Source organism: Leucoraja erinacea, chromosome 3 (genome assembly GCF_028641065.1).
Source record: "Leucoraja erinacea ecotype New England chromosome 3, Leri_hhj_1, whole genome shotgun sequence".
In the NCBI taxonomy this organism is placed as follows: domain Eukaryota; kingdom Metazoa; phylum Chordata; class Chondrichthyes; order Rajiformes; family Rajidae; genus Leucoraja; species Leucoraja erinaceus.
In genome coordinates this window covers 31,209,089-31,227,393 of record NC_073379.1, presented here as the reverse complement: position 1 = coordinate 31,227,393, position 18,305 = coordinate 31,209,089, and the positions used below count along the sequence as shown (strand labels likewise).

Here is an 18,305-nt window from a genome sequence, read left to right as displayed (position 1 = left end):
AAACATTAATATCTCTCTGATTTATCATTGATGGGAAAAATCCTCCGCACCCGTAAGGTGGAGGGGGGCTCTGACCATAGGTGGCGGCATTCTGTCAGAAATCGCAGCACAGTGGGCCAAAAGCGGTCAAGATCAGAGTTTTAGTAATATATAGATATATAAAATAATTACCATTTTATAATTTTAGTCAGGGTAGGCACTGCCTACCTTGCCTACCCTGACGGCACGTGCCTGCAAGGGACCGACATATGACTTTGCTATTCTTTTTTCCTTAACATATCTAAAGAAGCTTTTACTCTCCTTCTTTACATTCCTGGCCAGCCCCTTGTACTTCATCTTTTCAGCCCATATTGACCGGTTTGTTTCCTTCTGTTGTCCTATGAAAGTTTCCCAATCCTCTGGCTTCTGGCTACTCTTTGCTGTGTTAGACATCTTTTCTTTTAGTTTTATTCTATCCTTAACTTCTCTTGTCAGCCTCAGTTGCCTCCTAGAATCTTTCTTCCTTTTTGGAATGAAATGATCCTGTGTCTTCCGGATTATGCCCATAAATTCCTGCCATTGCTGTTCCACCATCATTCCTGCTAGCATCCCTTTCCAGCCTACCTTGGCCAGCTCCTCTTTCATGCCTTCATAGTCCTCTATGTTCAACTGCATCACTGACACTTCCGATTTAATCTTCTCCTTCTCAAATTGCAGATTGATCCTAATCATATTATGATCACTACCTCCAAGCTGTTCCTTTACCTCGAGATCTCTTATCAAAAGCAAGCTAGTAAAAGGCTAACTGGCAAACTGGAAGTTGTAGTGTATTTTCTAAACTGAACTCGGTGTTCTGCTTCATGTAAGGTTACTACGCAAAGTAAGATGTTACAGTCAACAAGGGTAATCGACAGACAGAGGATTAGCTAACAAAGAGAAAACAGAGAGCTGGAATAAATGGCTCATTTCTGTGGACAAGCTACATCTGCTGGCATGCCTTCGGGATCATTCTGGATCTCGGCTACAACAATCTTAACAGTCATGTTAACGACACAAAATGCTGGGGTAACTCAGCAGGACAGGCAGTATCTTTGGAGAAAAGGAATGGGTGACGTTTCGCATCAAGACCATTCTTCAGACTGAAGATTCAAGGATGTGCTCAAAGTTTCCTTAAAGAAGAGAAACATTCCCACTGCCCCGCACATCACGGTTCGATGCTTGAAATTATGCATCAAGATTACACAGAAGCCCTGTGTGAGAGGGGGAAAGAATCCACTGCTTCATAAACTGACAAACCACTCACCCTTTCAGCCACTGTCTGCATTCATCTGAGGAAGTCTGCAATTCCCACAATAGCCTCATCAGTCATTTCAGAACCAAGTTTGGAGCTATTTACCTTGGACTCCAGGGATTTCATAAAGAGCGGAAACGTCTACTCTAAGCTCGGCAGAGGTCCTCCGGGAAAAGTTGCTTTCTGCTTCTTTCAACTCAAGGCATTAACTTATTGTTCATTCCTTCTAAATATAAAAGTCTGCACATGAGCAGGTGGTGCACGGAACGTTTGTGCTCTCAGTGGGATCTAATTTTCAAACCCATTTTTGCACTATTTCAGATTGTACTACAATATTTTTACTCACCCACTGTTTCTCTGTGAGCTTCATATGAACAAGGAATTTATTTGGACCCTGAGATTTTATGTGGAATAAATTTGGGCATTTTTAACCTAGTGAATTGTGTGCATGGATCATACCCTGAATGTCTGATTCAGTGTGAATGTTAAGATGAAAGATGTGAGCTATGCATGTCATATAACACTTTGAGGATCTTACTGAACCTTGCAAGGGCATGGTGGGAATTGCTCGGGAAAACTGAGAAGCCATAATTAATCAGCCAACTCCGGCTACAAAATAAAATTCTAGTAACTAAAACCTAAAATGATCTAATCTTTAATTGCACCATACTTCCATCATAAATACAAAATGAATGAAACAAGTTAACATTTATTAACCCTATCTTGTTTTCCTCTTTCCAGGTGCTTTTCCCCCGAATACAGAGGAATGCTTAGCAAACTACCTCTTACATGCTGATCGCTATAATAGGCTCATCAGACCAGCAAAGAATAGCACTGACATAGTAACCATCGCAATAAAGGTTTCTCTTTCACAGTTAATAAGTGTGGTGAGTACACAATACTTTAGCCAAAACAATAATTTTATTTAAACTGTAAAATAATTTTCTCAAAATAATAATAATAATAAAATAATAATTTAGATTAAACCTTGGTGCTCCCCATTATTAGTTTAGACTCACTTCATCCAATGGAATGCAAATGGGGTTGAATGATCTGTAATCAATGGTGCTAGTCAGATGATGATGGCAAAAACTGTTAAACTCCAAGATCTCGCATCTTGACCAATTATCTGGATGAGATAGTTTGGATTAACACGTTCTGCTCATTAATTTAATTAATTATGTGGTGTTCTCAATTTGTTTGGATCATATGCATGAACATATTTAGAACAAATTTGCTTAGAAATAAATGTATGGGATTTTTTTTTTGTTGTTTCTCCAGAATGAAAGGGAACAGATTATGACCACAAATGCTTGGCTCACTCAGGTTTGTATAATTTATCCACAATATATTGATGAGAGGTGTAAAACAATGGAACTATAATAAACCTGTCCCTGTCCCATGATAATACATCTCTCTCTCTCTCTCTCTCTCTCTCTCTCTCTCTCTCTCTCTCTCTCTCTCTCTCTCTCTCTCTCTCTCTCTCTCTCTCTCTCTCTCTCTCTCTCTCTCTCTCTCTCTCTCTCTCTCTCTCTCTCTCTCTCTCCTCCCTCTCTCTCTAACCCCTCCCCTCTCTCCTCTCCCTCTCTACCCCTCCCCTCCCTCTTTGCCCCTCTCCCTCCCTCTCTGCCCCTCTCCCCTCTCTATCCCTCTATCCTCCCTCTCTACTCCCCTCACCCTCTCCCTCTCTAGCCACGCCTGTGCAGTCAGGGGCTATACGTGAGTGGCTAGGGCAGGGGATGGGGGGAAAGGAGCGAATGAAAGCGTTACTAGAAATTAAATAAATCAACGTTCAAATCCTGGCTTGTAAGCTGCCCAAAATAAATAAAAAGTGCTGTTCCTCTAATTTGTGTTTGGCCTCACATGGACTGTGGAGCAGGCCTTGGACAAAACGGTTGATTTTAGAATGGGAAGGGGAGTTGGTTCATTAACCTGCTCTGTTATAATACATTTGACATCAACACTACATTTGTAAAGGTCCCAGAGCTGTTAGACAAAGCTCCCAGGTTTAATATATTTAGATGAACAGTCTGCAGACCACAATTTGGATTTGTATCATGGTTATAAAACAAACAATGGAAAATCATTTTGAAGAGAACCGTAGACCAGGTTCCAGAATGTGAATGGAAGCAAGCAGATGGGGAACTACAAACCTTGCAGCACCATCCACCGTTGACGCTGAGGGTTCCAAGTGCCCCATGGTCACTTTGTGCTATAGCCACTAATTTACTACAACATTTCAACATTGGATGTTTTCCAAATTGGAATTGTCATATTTACTCCACAGGTCAATGTTCCTGATCAGTAAACTATATGCTTCATAGTTGAACCAGGAAAAAAGTTGTTCAAATCCCTCTAAGGCATCTGTGGGATTTAAATCTAACTAACTAAATAAATTTGAAGAAGGGTCTTGATCCAAAATGTCACATCCACGTCTTCCAGAGATGCTGTCTGACCCACTGAGTTGCAACACCTTGTGTCTTTTTTTGGTAAGTTTGATGATAACTAATTAATTATCCTTGTATAAAACCACAGATAATCAGGATTTGTGACAAGGTTGCAGATGCAAGCTTAGATGAAACGATGAAATATGGAATATTGTGAATGAGAATTGGTTCAAGTGCATGATTTGCTGCATTTACCCAGGATCATTATTAGATGATTAATAGATAAATGAAAACAAGGAAATAGTCAAATAATTTATTTCAATATGTAAAACATCCAAGACAGTAGGAGTGTATTTGATACAAAGCAGTTAAGAAGAAAGGACTCTGATGACTAAAGACCTGCTTAAGCAGATACTGTAGGTTCAATCTTGAAGGAGGAGAAAGAGGTAGAGAGAGACAGAATTGTTTTGGGTCTGGTAATGATAATTCCAGACCTTAGGAATAGATCTTTGAATTAAGTTGTCATTGTAAGTGCATTGGCCATTGTTCGCTAAAGTTGGCTGCAGAAGGCTGGCAGAAGAGTTTCATTGTCATTGTAACATGGGCCATGCAACAATGAGTGGAGCATTCAAACATTTCTAAAGCTAACGCTCGGTTTAAAGATAAGCAAATAAAAAAAATCACAGATGAATCTACCCTCTCGAATTTCAAGACCAAGTCCCTTAGTCTGTATCGCCCCTGCCCTTGGCGGCCAATTTAGTGCAGCAGGGGGTAAAAACCTATTTGTCCTTGTCCTTGTGGTGTAGTCTTACAGTTCAAACAGGGAAAGTCCTTTATTATTTTTTTTGGTGCAGCGGGAATGAGGTCCTAGGTCAATCGTTGAATGGCCCTTAATATCCTTTGAGTTTGTCTGGTGTAATGATAATCTGATGCTCTCAATGGAAAATAAAAGGACAAAGTTCGATGATTCAATGTTACCCGCAGGAAGTGCAATTGTGGACCTTTTGTTGACAGGTCCTCCTTTGACCAGGAAAACAAAGAATTCTACAAAGAATCTAACACATGTATCTCCTATTGTGTCATGAACCAAAAAAAAAGATTTATTATTAATCATCCATGGTCTATGATTTGATTGATTTTTCAACTAGGAATGGAACGACTATCGCCTAAAGTGGGATCCAGGAAAATACGAAGGCATTCACACACTTAGAATATCTTCCAGGCATATTTGGCTCCCTGACATAGTGTTATATAACAAGTAGGTCGACTATTTACAAAATTATTTATTTTTAATTTGATAGAACCTTGTAATTTTATGGATATATGTGTCTACCTTGTCCTTTTTGGATGAAGCAGTTTTGATTTGCCATACAAAAATTATAAAAGAGTAATTTCAGATTATCATATGTTTCTGAGTTGAGCTATCAAACATGATACTTCAGTCTCTGTGGGGCTGCACTTCCTGGGAGTTTATGGTGAGAAATGGTCAGTGAATGCTTGGCAATGCTCCACATGTCAGAGCATCAGATTGCCAGAGGAGGGTTTACAAGAAGGATTCCGGGGATGATTGGCCTGGGAGAGGACACCGATATATAAGACATTAGCTCAGCCACACTATTCTTAACAAGACCTGTGATGTGATTCCTTTGACACTTAGTGCTATCTGCATGTAAAATAACAATGGAAAGTCACATAAACTGTAATGAAGATATAATTATACTTCCCAAACTGAAAATCACTAAATGGCTCTTTTATCTCTTTCCTTCCAGTGCTGATGGGACCTATGAGGTGTCCCTCTACACTAACGCTCTCGTATACAGCACTGGTGATATCTTCTGGCTGCCTCCGGCCATCTATAAGAGCGCCTGCAGAATCAAAGTGAAACATTTCCCCTTTGACCAGCAAAACTGTACTCTGAAATTTCGATCATGGACATACGATCGAACTGAAATTGACTTAGTTTTAAGCAGTGATGTTGCAAGCAGGGACGACTTCAAGCCCAGCGGTGAATGGGACATTGTCGCTCTTCCAGGGAGAAGGAATGAGATTCCAACGGACCCCACGTATGTTGATATCACCTATGATTTTATCATCAGGAGAAAGCCGTTGTTTTACACCATCAACCTTATCATCCCCTGTGTGCTGATTACTTCTCTAGCAATATTGGTGTTCTACTTGCCCTCTGATTCTGGGGAAAAAATAACACTGTGCATTTCAGTTCTGCTGGCATTAACGGTCTTTTTACTGCTCATTTCAAAGATTGTTCCGCCAACTTCTTTGGATGTTCCTCTAATTGGCAAGTACCTAATGTTTACCATGGTCCTGGTAACCTTTTCCATCGTCACCAGTGTCTGCGTATTGAATGTCCACCATCGGTCACCTACCACTCACACCATGCCCGACTGGGTGAAGCAAGTATTTCTCAAGAAGCTGCCGGCTCTTCTGCTAATGAAACGGCCAGAAAATCGAAGCATAAAGGATCGAATCAGAAAGAAGCAGTTGGCAGCATTTATTGACAGTGAGGCAGAGCAAGCCGAAGTACAAACATGCTATGTGAACAAGGAGTCAGCAGGGAACTGTGGCTGGAGGTTGGGAGACATGTCCGATCAGCAGGATTCAAGGAGGAAGAGTTCAACAAAGGCTCAGTCCAACATACAAGAGGCAGTGGATGGCGTCAAATTCATAGCGGAGCACATGAAATGTGAAGATGAAGATCAGAGTGTGAGCTTCTCCTTTCCTTCCTCTTACTTCATCTTTAGTTAATAAGCAGTAAAAAAAAAGTATCAAAATTCATGGGTTAATTATGTGACCTTTGATTAAAGATTAAGTTTTAGCATCGTGATCAAGTAGAATTTAGCTATAGGGTATCAACTGATGTGTCGAAGAAAAGACTCTAAATCAAGGTTTAGTTTAGTTCAGTACAACTTAATCTTTTTTAACACTCAAGTAACTTTAAACATGCAAACAATTGGCTTTTAATAATTTCTAATTTACTTTATTATTTCAATTTATCACTTCTTCAACTAAATCACAAAACTCATGACTCATGACTCATGACCAGATTCACTCTGTTGGTAGGGGGTAGTCTTCTCTGAGCTTCGAACCCTCCTTTTTGGGATGGTTGTTTGCTGCCAATGTATCGGATAGCCCTTTTATACAAATTTTCCTTCAATTTCCTAAAGGAAGCCTTTGTTCTGACACAAGGCTCTCACAATTCGAAAGTCAATCATTTTGAGCTGTCACTCATCCAAGTGCTGGATAAACAAAACACTTCTTCGTTCCTTAGGGAGTTCTTAATTATGTTGCTTGTTCATATTTCCATTCTCATAATACAGTTCCTTTGCTAAATGGCCGTTCCCAGACACCTTATCTTCTCAAGGCTGTACTGCCTTGCCATAAAGTCACTCGCAGCTCTGTTCTCATCAGATGTCCATCACATGACCATTTTCACAGTGTTTCTTTATTCTTCTGTTCCCAGGGTTTCGCTCTGTGTCTCCAGCTGGTAGCATCCTCCCAAAGTCTGCCGGGATACTTGACATCCAGTCCCAGGCTATACATGGTTCTCTTTGTCTTGTGGTTTGGTACAAATATAGCCATGAAGTTTATAGTGCAGAAGATGCTTATTCAGACTATTATGGGCCTGCCATTTTAGGTGACTGGAGGAGACATTTTAGTTGCCACGTGGTCGCCACATGTTTGCCACATGTTCGCGGGTGGTTGCCGGAGAGTTGTCTTCATGGTCGTGAGGAATCCCCACATTTTGGGAACTAATCGCGGCCTCATTATGGTCGCCGAGAATTTTTCAACATGTTGAAAAATTAGCGCTGACTAGAATGAAGTCGCCATGGAGATTGACGAGGATTCTCGAGCCGTAGATGGGTCACGAGGAGGTCCTAGTGGGTTGCCAGGAGGTCGGAGGTTCTCGTAGGTTGGAGCCGGTGCTGACTGGTGAATTTCATTGGCTCATTGGGGGAAAATAAAGGTAAGCAGTAGTTTTCAGAACAAAGGAACCGACCAATAATGTTAATGTCCGCTGAACTTCATAGCCGTGTATCTCTGGCTTCTTAAAAGTTGGCACTACTCCTTCTCCCTCCTTCTCCCCCCCTCTTTTAAATGAATTACCGTACACTGTGCTTTAGCTGTCTTAATTGAAATGCCAACCTTCCTGGACAAGCGGAGGAGCGCTGTCTAAAAATGTGTTTGTATCACCTTGGCTTTGCAGAGTGGGAATTTTTAGACAGCGCTCCTCCGCTTTTCCTGCCCCCCCCCCTTTGTGATGTGTTTGTGTGTGTGTGTGTTCCACTCCGACAGTCGCCGTTCCAGTTACCGTTTTTTCAGGCGACTGCTGCCAACTTGACAGTCGCCGGCAGTCCGTTGAAAAATCGCTTAACTGGGACAGGCCCATTAGGCTTACACCAGCTCTATCATGGGGCAATCATAAACTAAGGCCATAGTATAGTCACTATCCACATCTCTGCTTCCAATATATTCCCTTCATAAATACGTTGATCTCTAGCAACATCTGATCATTGCAGCATCCTTCATGTTGCTATCACCCTCTGTCCACAAAATGTCCGTTGCACATCTCTTCCCACTCTTTGTGACAATTTTAAATTGACTCCCTATTAGCCAATAATATTTTTTTCCAATTCATTGTACTTAAACACTTCAGAATTATAGGAACAGAAATGTATTCCATCTATCACTCTTTCCTGGGCATAATTTATGCTTGTTTGTTAAATGGTGGCAACACGAACAATACAATATGATATGTTTAGTGAAACACTATTATTTGGGGATGAGTGAATGATATTAGTTCATCATGAGGAAAGAAAGGAACTTAACATCATTTTCAGTGGAACTGTGTTTCTCCAGTGTATTGAGCTTGGTTTAGGAATGCAGCATAGAAACATGCCCTGCATCTCACTCAGTCCATGTCGATGGTTATACTGTTTACATCCGTTCAATGTTACCGCATTTTCCCTACACATTAGGGGCAATTTTGCAGAAGAAACGTAACTTACAAACCCTCATGTTTTTGGGATGTGGGAGGAAACCGGGACACCTGGAGGAAACTCACATGGTCACAGGGAGAATGCAAACGCGACACACAGGCAGCCCCTGAGGATAGAATCGAACCCGAGTTTCTGGTGCTGCGAGGTAGCAGCTTTATCAGCTGTGCCACTGAGCTGCCACTGTGTGTAATGTTGTCTTATGATACTTGAAGTAATTTCTTTCAGCACTGAACAATCAACACAATTTAACTAAAACCTCATCAAAAAAAACAAAAAAGGATTGTTTAACCTTAACAGTAATTGGACTAAAGGCACTCATGGTATTGAGATGAAAACCCATAACCAGCCACTGTCTCTGTAGGGCAATCAAAAATCAGGATTCAACCACAAACATTTGCTACCAAATCAGAACACATCTGTGCATCCTAACTCAAAAGCACTGCGGAATCACAATGAAGAAATATCCACTTCCAACCCACACTATTAAACCCTTCCTCCATTCAACTGTGGTTACTGTTTAGTCTATATTGCTCAGAGTCTTGTAGTTTCCATAGAGGTCAGCTTTCTTTGACTCCACTGATCCTCACCTCTGGTGCTGAATGTGCTTGATATTTTTCGCTGAAATCTCATGGGTTGCCTCTGTATGCTCTCACATTGCAAGGATATGTGGATTGTTAGGTTAATTGGTCATGCAAACTGCCGCTAATGCACATATGTAGGTCTGCAGAGGGGTTGTGGAGAGTGTGGGGACAATATAATGAATATGGCGATTTTGATCATCCTCCCAACAAACTACATCTGTTGGTTTTCCTTTATCTGCAACGCTGGTTCCACACTCAAGAACAGGTTTATAGGCAATAGACAATAAACAATAGACAATGGGTGCAGGACTAGGCCATTTGGCCCTTACAGCCAGCATCACCTTTCAATGTGATCATGGCTGATCATCCCCAATCAGTACCCCATTCCTGCCTTCTCCCCATATCCCCTAACTCCGCTATCTTTAAGAGCTAGCTCTCTCTTGAAAGTATCCAGAGAACTGGCCTCCACTGCCCTCTGAGGCAGAGAATTCCACAGACTCACAACTCTCTGTGAGAAAAAGTGTTTCCTCGTCTCCGTCCTAAATGGCTTACCCCTTATTCTTAAACTGTGGCCCCCCCAACACCGGGAACATGTTTCCTGCCTCTAGCCTGTCCAAACCCTTAACAATCATATGTTTCAATAAGATTCCCTCGCATCCTTCTAAACTCCAGAGTGTACAAGCCGAGCCGTTCCATTCTCTTAGCATTGACAGTCCCGCCATCCCGGGAATCAATAGGATTCCCCTTTGATTTAACATTTTTGCCTTTGTATAGTTAGATCCTAATGCAAAATATAAATTGTTTTCACTTTGAGGTTAATTGGACACATTTCTCTATCAGTGACAAGGTTCAATAATATTCTATTTCTATCTTCCGGAAAGCAAGCCTTGCTGCATTAGCTGATGTGCAATGACATTTAGGCTCCTCGCGGTTGTGGCCTCTGGTGGAACTTTTGTTTATGGTTAAGGCTGCAAGGTTTCTTTATTCATTTGTGTGACATTTTAAACTTCCTAATTCAATACACTTTGCAGCTGGGGTAAGCATTTACTTCTGCACTTGACGGAGTTTGAGGTCACTGCAAAAAAAAAAGGATAATCTCTCCAGAAAAAGTGTTTCAGGCTAGATTTACATATGAATCAATGCACTTATTTTTTCCTTATCTAAATCCAGACTTAGCCACTGATGTGTAAGTTTATCACACCAAAAACACTTGGTAGAAAGACCACACAGATGAAAACTGCAGTTATTTTCTCCAAATTGCCATTTTCATGGATATAATTGAGGCATGGGGTATGATTGCATAGCCCATATGTGGGAATTCTGGCCCCAGGTATTTTGTAAAACAATATATACTGGTAAAAATATAAAAATGTTTTGTGAAGGTATTGTTGTAAATACTAAATATTACAAAATGAAGCTAAAGCTTTCTCCCTCCAATTTACCGATTGCGTCATGATGAATTCTTTGGAGGAACATTGCCCAGAGCACTGTGCCTTTAAAGGTTACCACTCGTGTTTAAAGCAGTCACCTGCATTCACAGCAAACCTGGCCACATCATCCAGATAAAATATAAAGTGTTCCATTTCATTTCTCTTCATTTCATCTGTAAATCTGGTAGTTATATTTCCTTCCGATGTAGTAATTGCACTAGAAGTGCAATTTATTGACTAATGCATTTAACAATGCTCTGAGGATGTGGAAAACACTTTATAAATGCTAATTCATTGTTCTTTCCTACTCAACATCTGTTGGCAAGTTCTAAAAATTAACAGCACTCCAAAAGATATGTGGAACAGAAAGCACTTCATCTTTAAATAGGGAAGTACCGTTATTTCTTTAGAAATGTATTCCATTATTCCACAGCCGATCACAGGTCAATTGGCACTAGCTGGTGACAGCAGTCCAGATGCCAAGCTTAATCTCTTGTCACCCAGACTATACCCAACACAATAAATCTAATGAAAATGCACAAACTGATGAAGTAACTAAGCAAGTCTGACAGCATCTGTGGAATGAATTGATAAGCGATGTTTCAATCGTAGTTGGAAGAGCAGGAAATAAACTACTCCTGAATCCGGCGGTACATGCTGTGAAGATGTTTGTGTTTTCTCCCCTTTGGGGGAAAAAAAACAAAGCTATATGAATTTTATTGGAACAAAGTATGACTAAATATATTTAAAGAGATTCAGAAAAAAATTCAAAAACAAAGAGTTTGAGCTTTGACAATATATCGAACGTGAAATAGAATTAAAGTAAATGTTGGCCCCAACTCATAACGAGGAATCTTGGGCCTTCGGCTCCCCAGCTTGACAGTTGGGGATTTGGCAAGGAAGAGGACAAGTAGGGGTGAAGAGAACAGGTGAAAGTCAGGGGGAAGCCCTGTCGCGTGCACTGGAATGAAGTGGAATTCTCCTCTGCCTTCTTCATCTTCTCCATGTAAGACATAATAAGAAAATAATACTAGTGCTAATTCCATTCAGGCAGCATCTGTGGAGGGGATGGACATGATTTTTTGGGTCTGGATCTTTTGTCAGAATCAATAGTCCGAAGAAGGCTCCTAACTGGAAACGTTCCTTCCACAGTTACTGCTTGACCTTCTGGGTTCCTGCAACACCTAGTGTTTTGCTCAAGATTTTAGCATCTGCGCTTCCTTGTCTTAAGTTTATGGATGCTTGAGTATGCATATTAGCTGTCACCTGGGAAACGTGACAACCAATTTACTCATTGCCAACTCCTTTAATGAACAAGCTAGATAATATATATTTTTTGGTGACTTGGATCATTTTTTGTCTTTTTTGTTCTATTGACATTTCTTATAATTTTTATCCACTTGGCTAATGGCCAGATCAATTTTTGATTTAAACGGTGGCAGTTTTTGTTTAAATTCCTCCCAAGTTAAGCCTTTGCCTACAGTGGCCCTTGGTTGTTTGGAATAAGAGATTACTCTTCTCAAATGCAGTGTGCAAGAGGTGCATCCTGCAGCCAGCTCATTCAGAATAGTTTGCCTGACGGTGCTGACACTATAAGGGGTTAATTTGCCGATACAAATAATACTACAGCTCTTCCAGTTTGAACAAGCTTATGATGCAAATTTCTACCAACCCTCCAAAAGTAAAGCATTAATATTTCATTGGCTCCTTTAAGGTCCCCTCCATTTTTTCTTTGAGGTACCTCAAAGCAGTATGTCCTTAATGCTGATGTAAAATGATTTGCCCTATATCCCCTTCAGTGGAGCCGAGAAGGAGGATTTACATGATCTCCGTGCCTTTTTTAGCTATTTCATTATTTATCAGGTGCTTAGCAGGAGTTGCAGTCATATTAAATCAACCACAATGCGCTAGACTGGTCACACATTGGTCTTACAGATCAAGAGTGATAGGCTGTGGAAAGGATGGAGAATGGATATCCTTTGTGGGGTTTCTCCTTATTCAGCCAAAGGAGGCTTTTGAAGATACTGAACGTTAATGTCTGGCATATCTCATTCCCTGCCCCTTTGCATGTCCAGAAAATGTTTATGAATAAATCTCCAGGCTTGGCAGGCAGCTGCATGTCATCTTGGAGATAGGGTGCTCATTGCACCAGGAGTTAAAATTAGCATGTAACAAAGGTAATTCAATTCAATTCAATTCAATTCAACTTTAATGTCATCGCACAAATACAAGTATCAGTACAACGAAATGCAGTTTTGCGTCAGTCCGTAGTAGTTGTACATAAAAAAAACAAAAAAAAATAGAAAGAGGGAAGATACAGAATAGTCAGGAAATACAGAATAATTCAACAAAGGGGACGGAGGGACCAGAGAAATCTATCGTCGGGACTCCGAGTTCAGCAGTGTGATTGTGTTGTTGTAGAAGCTTTTCCGCATCCTACTAGTACGTGACCTGAGGCTCCTGTACCACCTCCCTGATGGGAGGAGGGCAAACAGTCCATGGTTGGGGTGGTTATGGGAGATTTAAACATGCAGGTAGACTGGGAAAATCAGGTTGGTACTGGACCCCAAGAAAGGGAGTTTGTAGAGTGCCTCTGAGGTGGATTCATAGAGCAGCTTGTACCGGAGCCTACCAGGGAGAAAACAATTCTGGATTTAGTGTTGTGTAATAACCAGATTTGATAAGAGAACACATGGTAAAGGAGGTAGTGACCATAACATAATAAGATTTAACCTGCAATTTGAGAGGGAGAAGGGAAAATTGGAAGTGTCAGTATTGCAGTTGAACAAAGGGGACTATGTTGGCACAAGGGAGGTGCTGGCCAAAGTTGACTGGAAAGGGACCCGAGCAGGGATGACGGTGGAACAGCAATGGCAGGTGTTTCTGGGAATAATCCGGAATATGCAGGGTCGTTTCATTCCAAAGAGGAAGAAAGATTCTAAGGGGACTAAGAGGTGACCATGGCTGACAAGGGAAGTCAAGGACAGTATAAAAATAAAAGAGAATACGTATAACATAGCAAAGATGAGCGGGAAGCCAGAGGATTGAACAACTTTTAAAGTTCAACACAAGGTAACTAAAAAGGTAATACTGGGAGAAAAGATGAAGTATGAAGGTAAGCTCACCAGGAATATAAAGGAGGACAGTAAAACCCTATTTAGGTATATGAAGAGAAAAAAAATAGTTAAGACAAATGTGGGTCCCTTGATGACAGAAACAGGTGAATTTATTATGGGGAACAAGGAAATGGCAGACGAGTTAAACAGGTAGTTTGGTTCTGTCTTCACTAAGGAAGACGCAAACAATCTCCCAGATGCACTAGGTGACCTTGGGTGACGGAGGAAATGAAAGAAATTCACATTTGTCAAGAAATTATGTTGGGTAGACTGATGAGACTGAAGGCTGATAAATCCTCAGGGCCTGATGGTCTGCATCCCAGGGTACTCAAGGAGATGACTAAAAATCGTGGACACATTGGTGATCATTTTCCAATGATCTATAGATTCTGGATCAGTTCCTGTCAGCTCTGCCTCAGATGGAAGTGGAGGCCGATTCACTGGATACATTCAAAAAAGAATTAGATAGAGCTCTTAGGGCTAGCGGAATCAAGGGGTATAGGGAGAAAGCAGGAATGGGGTACTGATTGTGGATGATCAGCCATGATCCCATTGAATGGCGGTGCTGGCTTGGCCGAATGACCTACTCCTGCACCTATTGTCTATGTATCTATGTAACTGCTGATAGTCTGTAAAATAATTCTACACCTCATCAGGTCTGTGCCGATCAATATCCTGAGCGCGGCATGGTGGTGAGGAAACCTAATTGTGTTGAGGTCTTTCCGGGTCTCCTTACTACCTTTTGAGCAATGTCCTGGCTATCCTGGTGGAGTCAGAACAGAACCAAAGTTGCCGCAATCATAGTTGGAGATGAGGCTTAGTGTTGGTAGTGAGATCTGAAAATCCATCAATGCTAAGGACATCCCATTATTCCTGCACAAATATTTCTGACAACATTTCATATACTGTGTGGGGCCAAAATGGAACTGAGATGGAGGTGAACAGTAGCGTGTGATATATGTTTGGACTCACATTAATCATTAAGTAGCTACTAGCAATCAGCGTTGAAACAACTCCCATCAAATGCCCTTTGACTGAAGCAAGGTAACTATAGACAGAGGATGGTCAATCTGGATTTTTTTGCCACAGACACCTGTAGAGGCAAAATCAATGGATGTTTTTAAGACAGTGATTGACAAATTCTTGATTAGTCAGGGGTAATGGGGAGAAGGCAGGAGAATGGTTGAGAGGGAAAGATAGAGGGATTGAGAGGAAAATGCTACCCCAGCCATAATTTAATGGTGGGGTAGACTTGATGGGCCGATTGGCCTAATTCTGCTCTTAGAACCTGTGAACTTTGTTACATAAAACATAATTTCCATAACAGCCCAGGAAATAATAGCTGGAACAATCAGGAAGAGCTAACTAAAAGGATTGTCTGCTCTATTAAAGTAAACTTCTGGTTTAATTTTAGGCTAGAAATATCAGTAAGTTTCCACTAAACAGATTCATTAAATCAGTTCATTTAATTTTTCAGCTCATGCTCTGAGCATTGCACTTTGATATTTTTCCATTTATTAATTTAGGAAAATGCTTCCTATGAGTTCTATCCTTCACTTAATATGTCAGCAATTCTTCCATTGTATAATATTCTTAGTTATTCACACAGAGTGCTGCAAAGTGATCACTGCTTTTTTTGTGATCCCTTGCACCAGACCTTTCATATTTCTCCATTTACTAAATTATGAAAAACCTCCTACGAACTATTCTTCACTTAATCTGTAAGCAATTCCCCCAATACTAAAGTTTGCCTTTTACTTTGGTGATTTGATGGGACATGGTAAAGCACATGCTGTCTTGAACAATGCAATCATCCAATGGTCATTTGACTAAAGCCCAGCAATCCTTGTTAAATCGATCAAAAAGTGGAGCAAAGATTAGTAAAGCTCATCGAAGAACTCACTTTGAGGAAGGCACTATTCACCAACGATGATACAAAGCACAAACAAAGCGAGGAAGTGGCAAGCTGCCAATGATAACCATGCCTCTTCTATTATCCTCTCTTCCTCACATCCTACTTGTGTCTGGAGTTCATAAACAATGATCAGTTTCAGATCATCTGCAACAGTTAATTTGGCTTGCTCTCTGGTGTTCTGAGAAAACTATGGCCTCAATAATAATGAAGGTGGAGTTAATGGGTCTGGAGGATGGAATAGATAACAGAAAAATAAACATAGGGTTGATAGGTTTGTTCCAACAGTCTTCATAGATTTAATGAACCAAATGGCTTTTTTCATAAGATAATATATGAGAAGGCATAAACTGACTCATCACAATTGGGAAAGAGTCAGGTGAGCAGTTAAGGAATCAAAATGGGAAATGCAATCAAATCAACCAACTAGTCCCGAGTTGCCTTTTTCAAACAGTAAACATCATCTCTAGTGACTGACCAGCAGACCAGTCAATCTGTTGGAACCTGAGGTTAAATGTAGCAATCAGTAGAGAATGAAAGGGACGCAGGAATGAGCTCCCCTGTGGAAGAGGATGAACAGGTATCACCCATTCCCCACCACCCATCCTAATCCCAACTTCTCTCCGGCACTGCATCCTTCATGGATCCTCCCAATGATTGCAGGGCTTCTTCTGATTACAGGCCTGCCTTCATCTATGCCTTCCAGGTGGTACGCCCTCTGGTCACAAGCTAATCTCTCCGCTTGTTCGTGCACCTCTTTTCTCCTTCTCATGTGCCTTCACGGCCAGCCCTTACAATTGTGGCCATTTACCAGCTCCTCTGTCCCATCACAGCTCCAAAAGGATTTGCGCACCTCGCAAATATCCTCTAGTTTTCTTTGTCCAAATTAAGAATGACCCCTGCTGTTTAATTAATACAATATAAAGAAAATAAATTAATGCAGAATGAAATTGTTAGCAAAGGAATGGATATATCCAGATGATCCTGAGAACATCATCACACAGATAGGCCAAGAAAAAAAATGTGTACACTAATAAATTATTTGCAACATTTTTTTGTAACCCATTTAGCAAATCATATTCTCACTTGCATTAATATCTGATTTTCAGATCAGTGAAGACTGGAAGTATGTCGCTATGGTCATCGACCGTCTGTTTCTATGGATATTTGTGGTTGTGTGCCTGGTTGGCACTTTGGGTCTCTATCTTCAACCTTTCTTTCAAAACTACGCCGTACCGCACACGTTTTCCGATGCAGAGTGATGCTCTTCCCCGTGTGATTCATCCAGAATTGAATGAAAATTAATGCTAGACACCAAACTAGCATGTGTTGTTTACTGAACCGTATGAGTATGTATGACACTGATCATGTTAAGACAAACAATGCAGTATCATCATCCAATAGAGAAATCTTGTCATCTCCTATTCCTCCCTCCCATTTGGTCTTAGTTTAAACAAAAATGTACTGTAAAAATACACTGTTGCATAGGAGCTGCCACATTTGAAAAGTTTTGAAAAGTAATGCTCTGTAGGTTGAGTGTTACATTTGATTCAAATATCATTAAAATGGAATAACTGGAAAGATATGAAAAGACAACAGAATTCTTCTGTCAAAAAAACAAAATGATCCACCCTTGATTTATTGTATGTTCTAGCCCAGGAATTTCCATTGGAACTGCTAATTATTTAATGACTTGCACTCCTAATAGACATGGTCTTAATGATTGATAGGGCTCTGGGAGCAAAGCAAGGTGCGATACTTGTCATCACCTGGATCTGTACATGAAACATAACTCATGCTGTAAAGCTTTGTGTTTTGGTGGCGTGTCATTGCATGTTTGGGAACATTTTATCTGAACATGAGATATTTTTCAATTAATCCAAGCAAATTTTCGCAGAGGTTGGTCAGGTCCAATCCATGAATTGTATTTGCAGTTCTGGGCTATGGTAATGTAATGGATATTTTGTGTAAAAAAAATTTAGAGGAAGTAAACCATGAAAACAAATGGACCAAGTCATTGAACACCAATAAAAACCTTTTCCTACAAACATGTGGATTGATGTATGCATCTCTTTCCTCAGATTATATTTCATCCACAGTGTGTGAACATGCTGCTGATTAAGCCAGTATTTATTGCCTACCACTCGATGAAGGTGGTGATCATCTTCTTGAGCTGCTACAATCTTCATTCCATTGAAGGGAATTCTAGGATTTAGATCCGGTAACAATTGACGTAACATTAATTTATTTCAAAGTCGGGATACTTATGATTTGCAGATAGTGGTGTATATTTATAACTGTTGTCCTCAGTGGCAGAGCTGGAAGCTTTTGTGAGATTTGGGAATGTTCCCGCAGTGCATTTAATAGACAGCAGACACAGTCACTGAAAGTAAGCATGCAGGTACAGCAGGCAGTGAAGAAAGTGAATGGCATGTTGGCCTTCATTACAAGAAGAGTTTAGTATAGGAACAAATAGATCCTTCTACAGTTGTACAGGTCCCCAGTGAAACCACACCTGGAGTATTGTGTGCAGTTTTGGTCTCCAGGTTTGAGGAAGGACATTCTTGCTATTGAGGGAGTACAGCATAGGTTCA

At 40.6% G+C, this 18,305-nt stretch overlaps 1 protein-coding gene across 1 annotated transcript in view; it reads left to right on the top strand.

The window, feature by feature from the left end:
- The window catches only part of chrnb5a (cholinergic receptor, nicotinic, beta 5a), a 38,645-nt gene extending 20,886 nt beyond the window's left edge, over positions 1 to 17,759 (top strand). Inside the window, exons 2-6 of the mRNA XM_055632395.1 lie at positions 2,012 to 2,157; positions 2,552 to 2,596; positions 4,806 to 4,915; positions 5,427 to 6,378; positions 16,821 to 17,759. Coding sequence (XP_055488370.1) covers positions 2,012 to 2,157; positions 2,552 to 2,596; positions 4,806 to 4,915; positions 5,427 to 6,378; positions 16,821 to 16,973 — 1,406 coding nt within the window. The 3' untranslated portion in view covers positions 16,974 to 17,759. The remainder of the gene's footprint in view (positions 1 to 2,011; positions 2,158 to 2,551; positions 2,597 to 4,805; positions 4,916 to 5,426; positions 6,379 to 16,820) is intronic.
- The last annotated feature ends 546 nt before the right edge of the window (positions 17,760 to 18,305 follow it).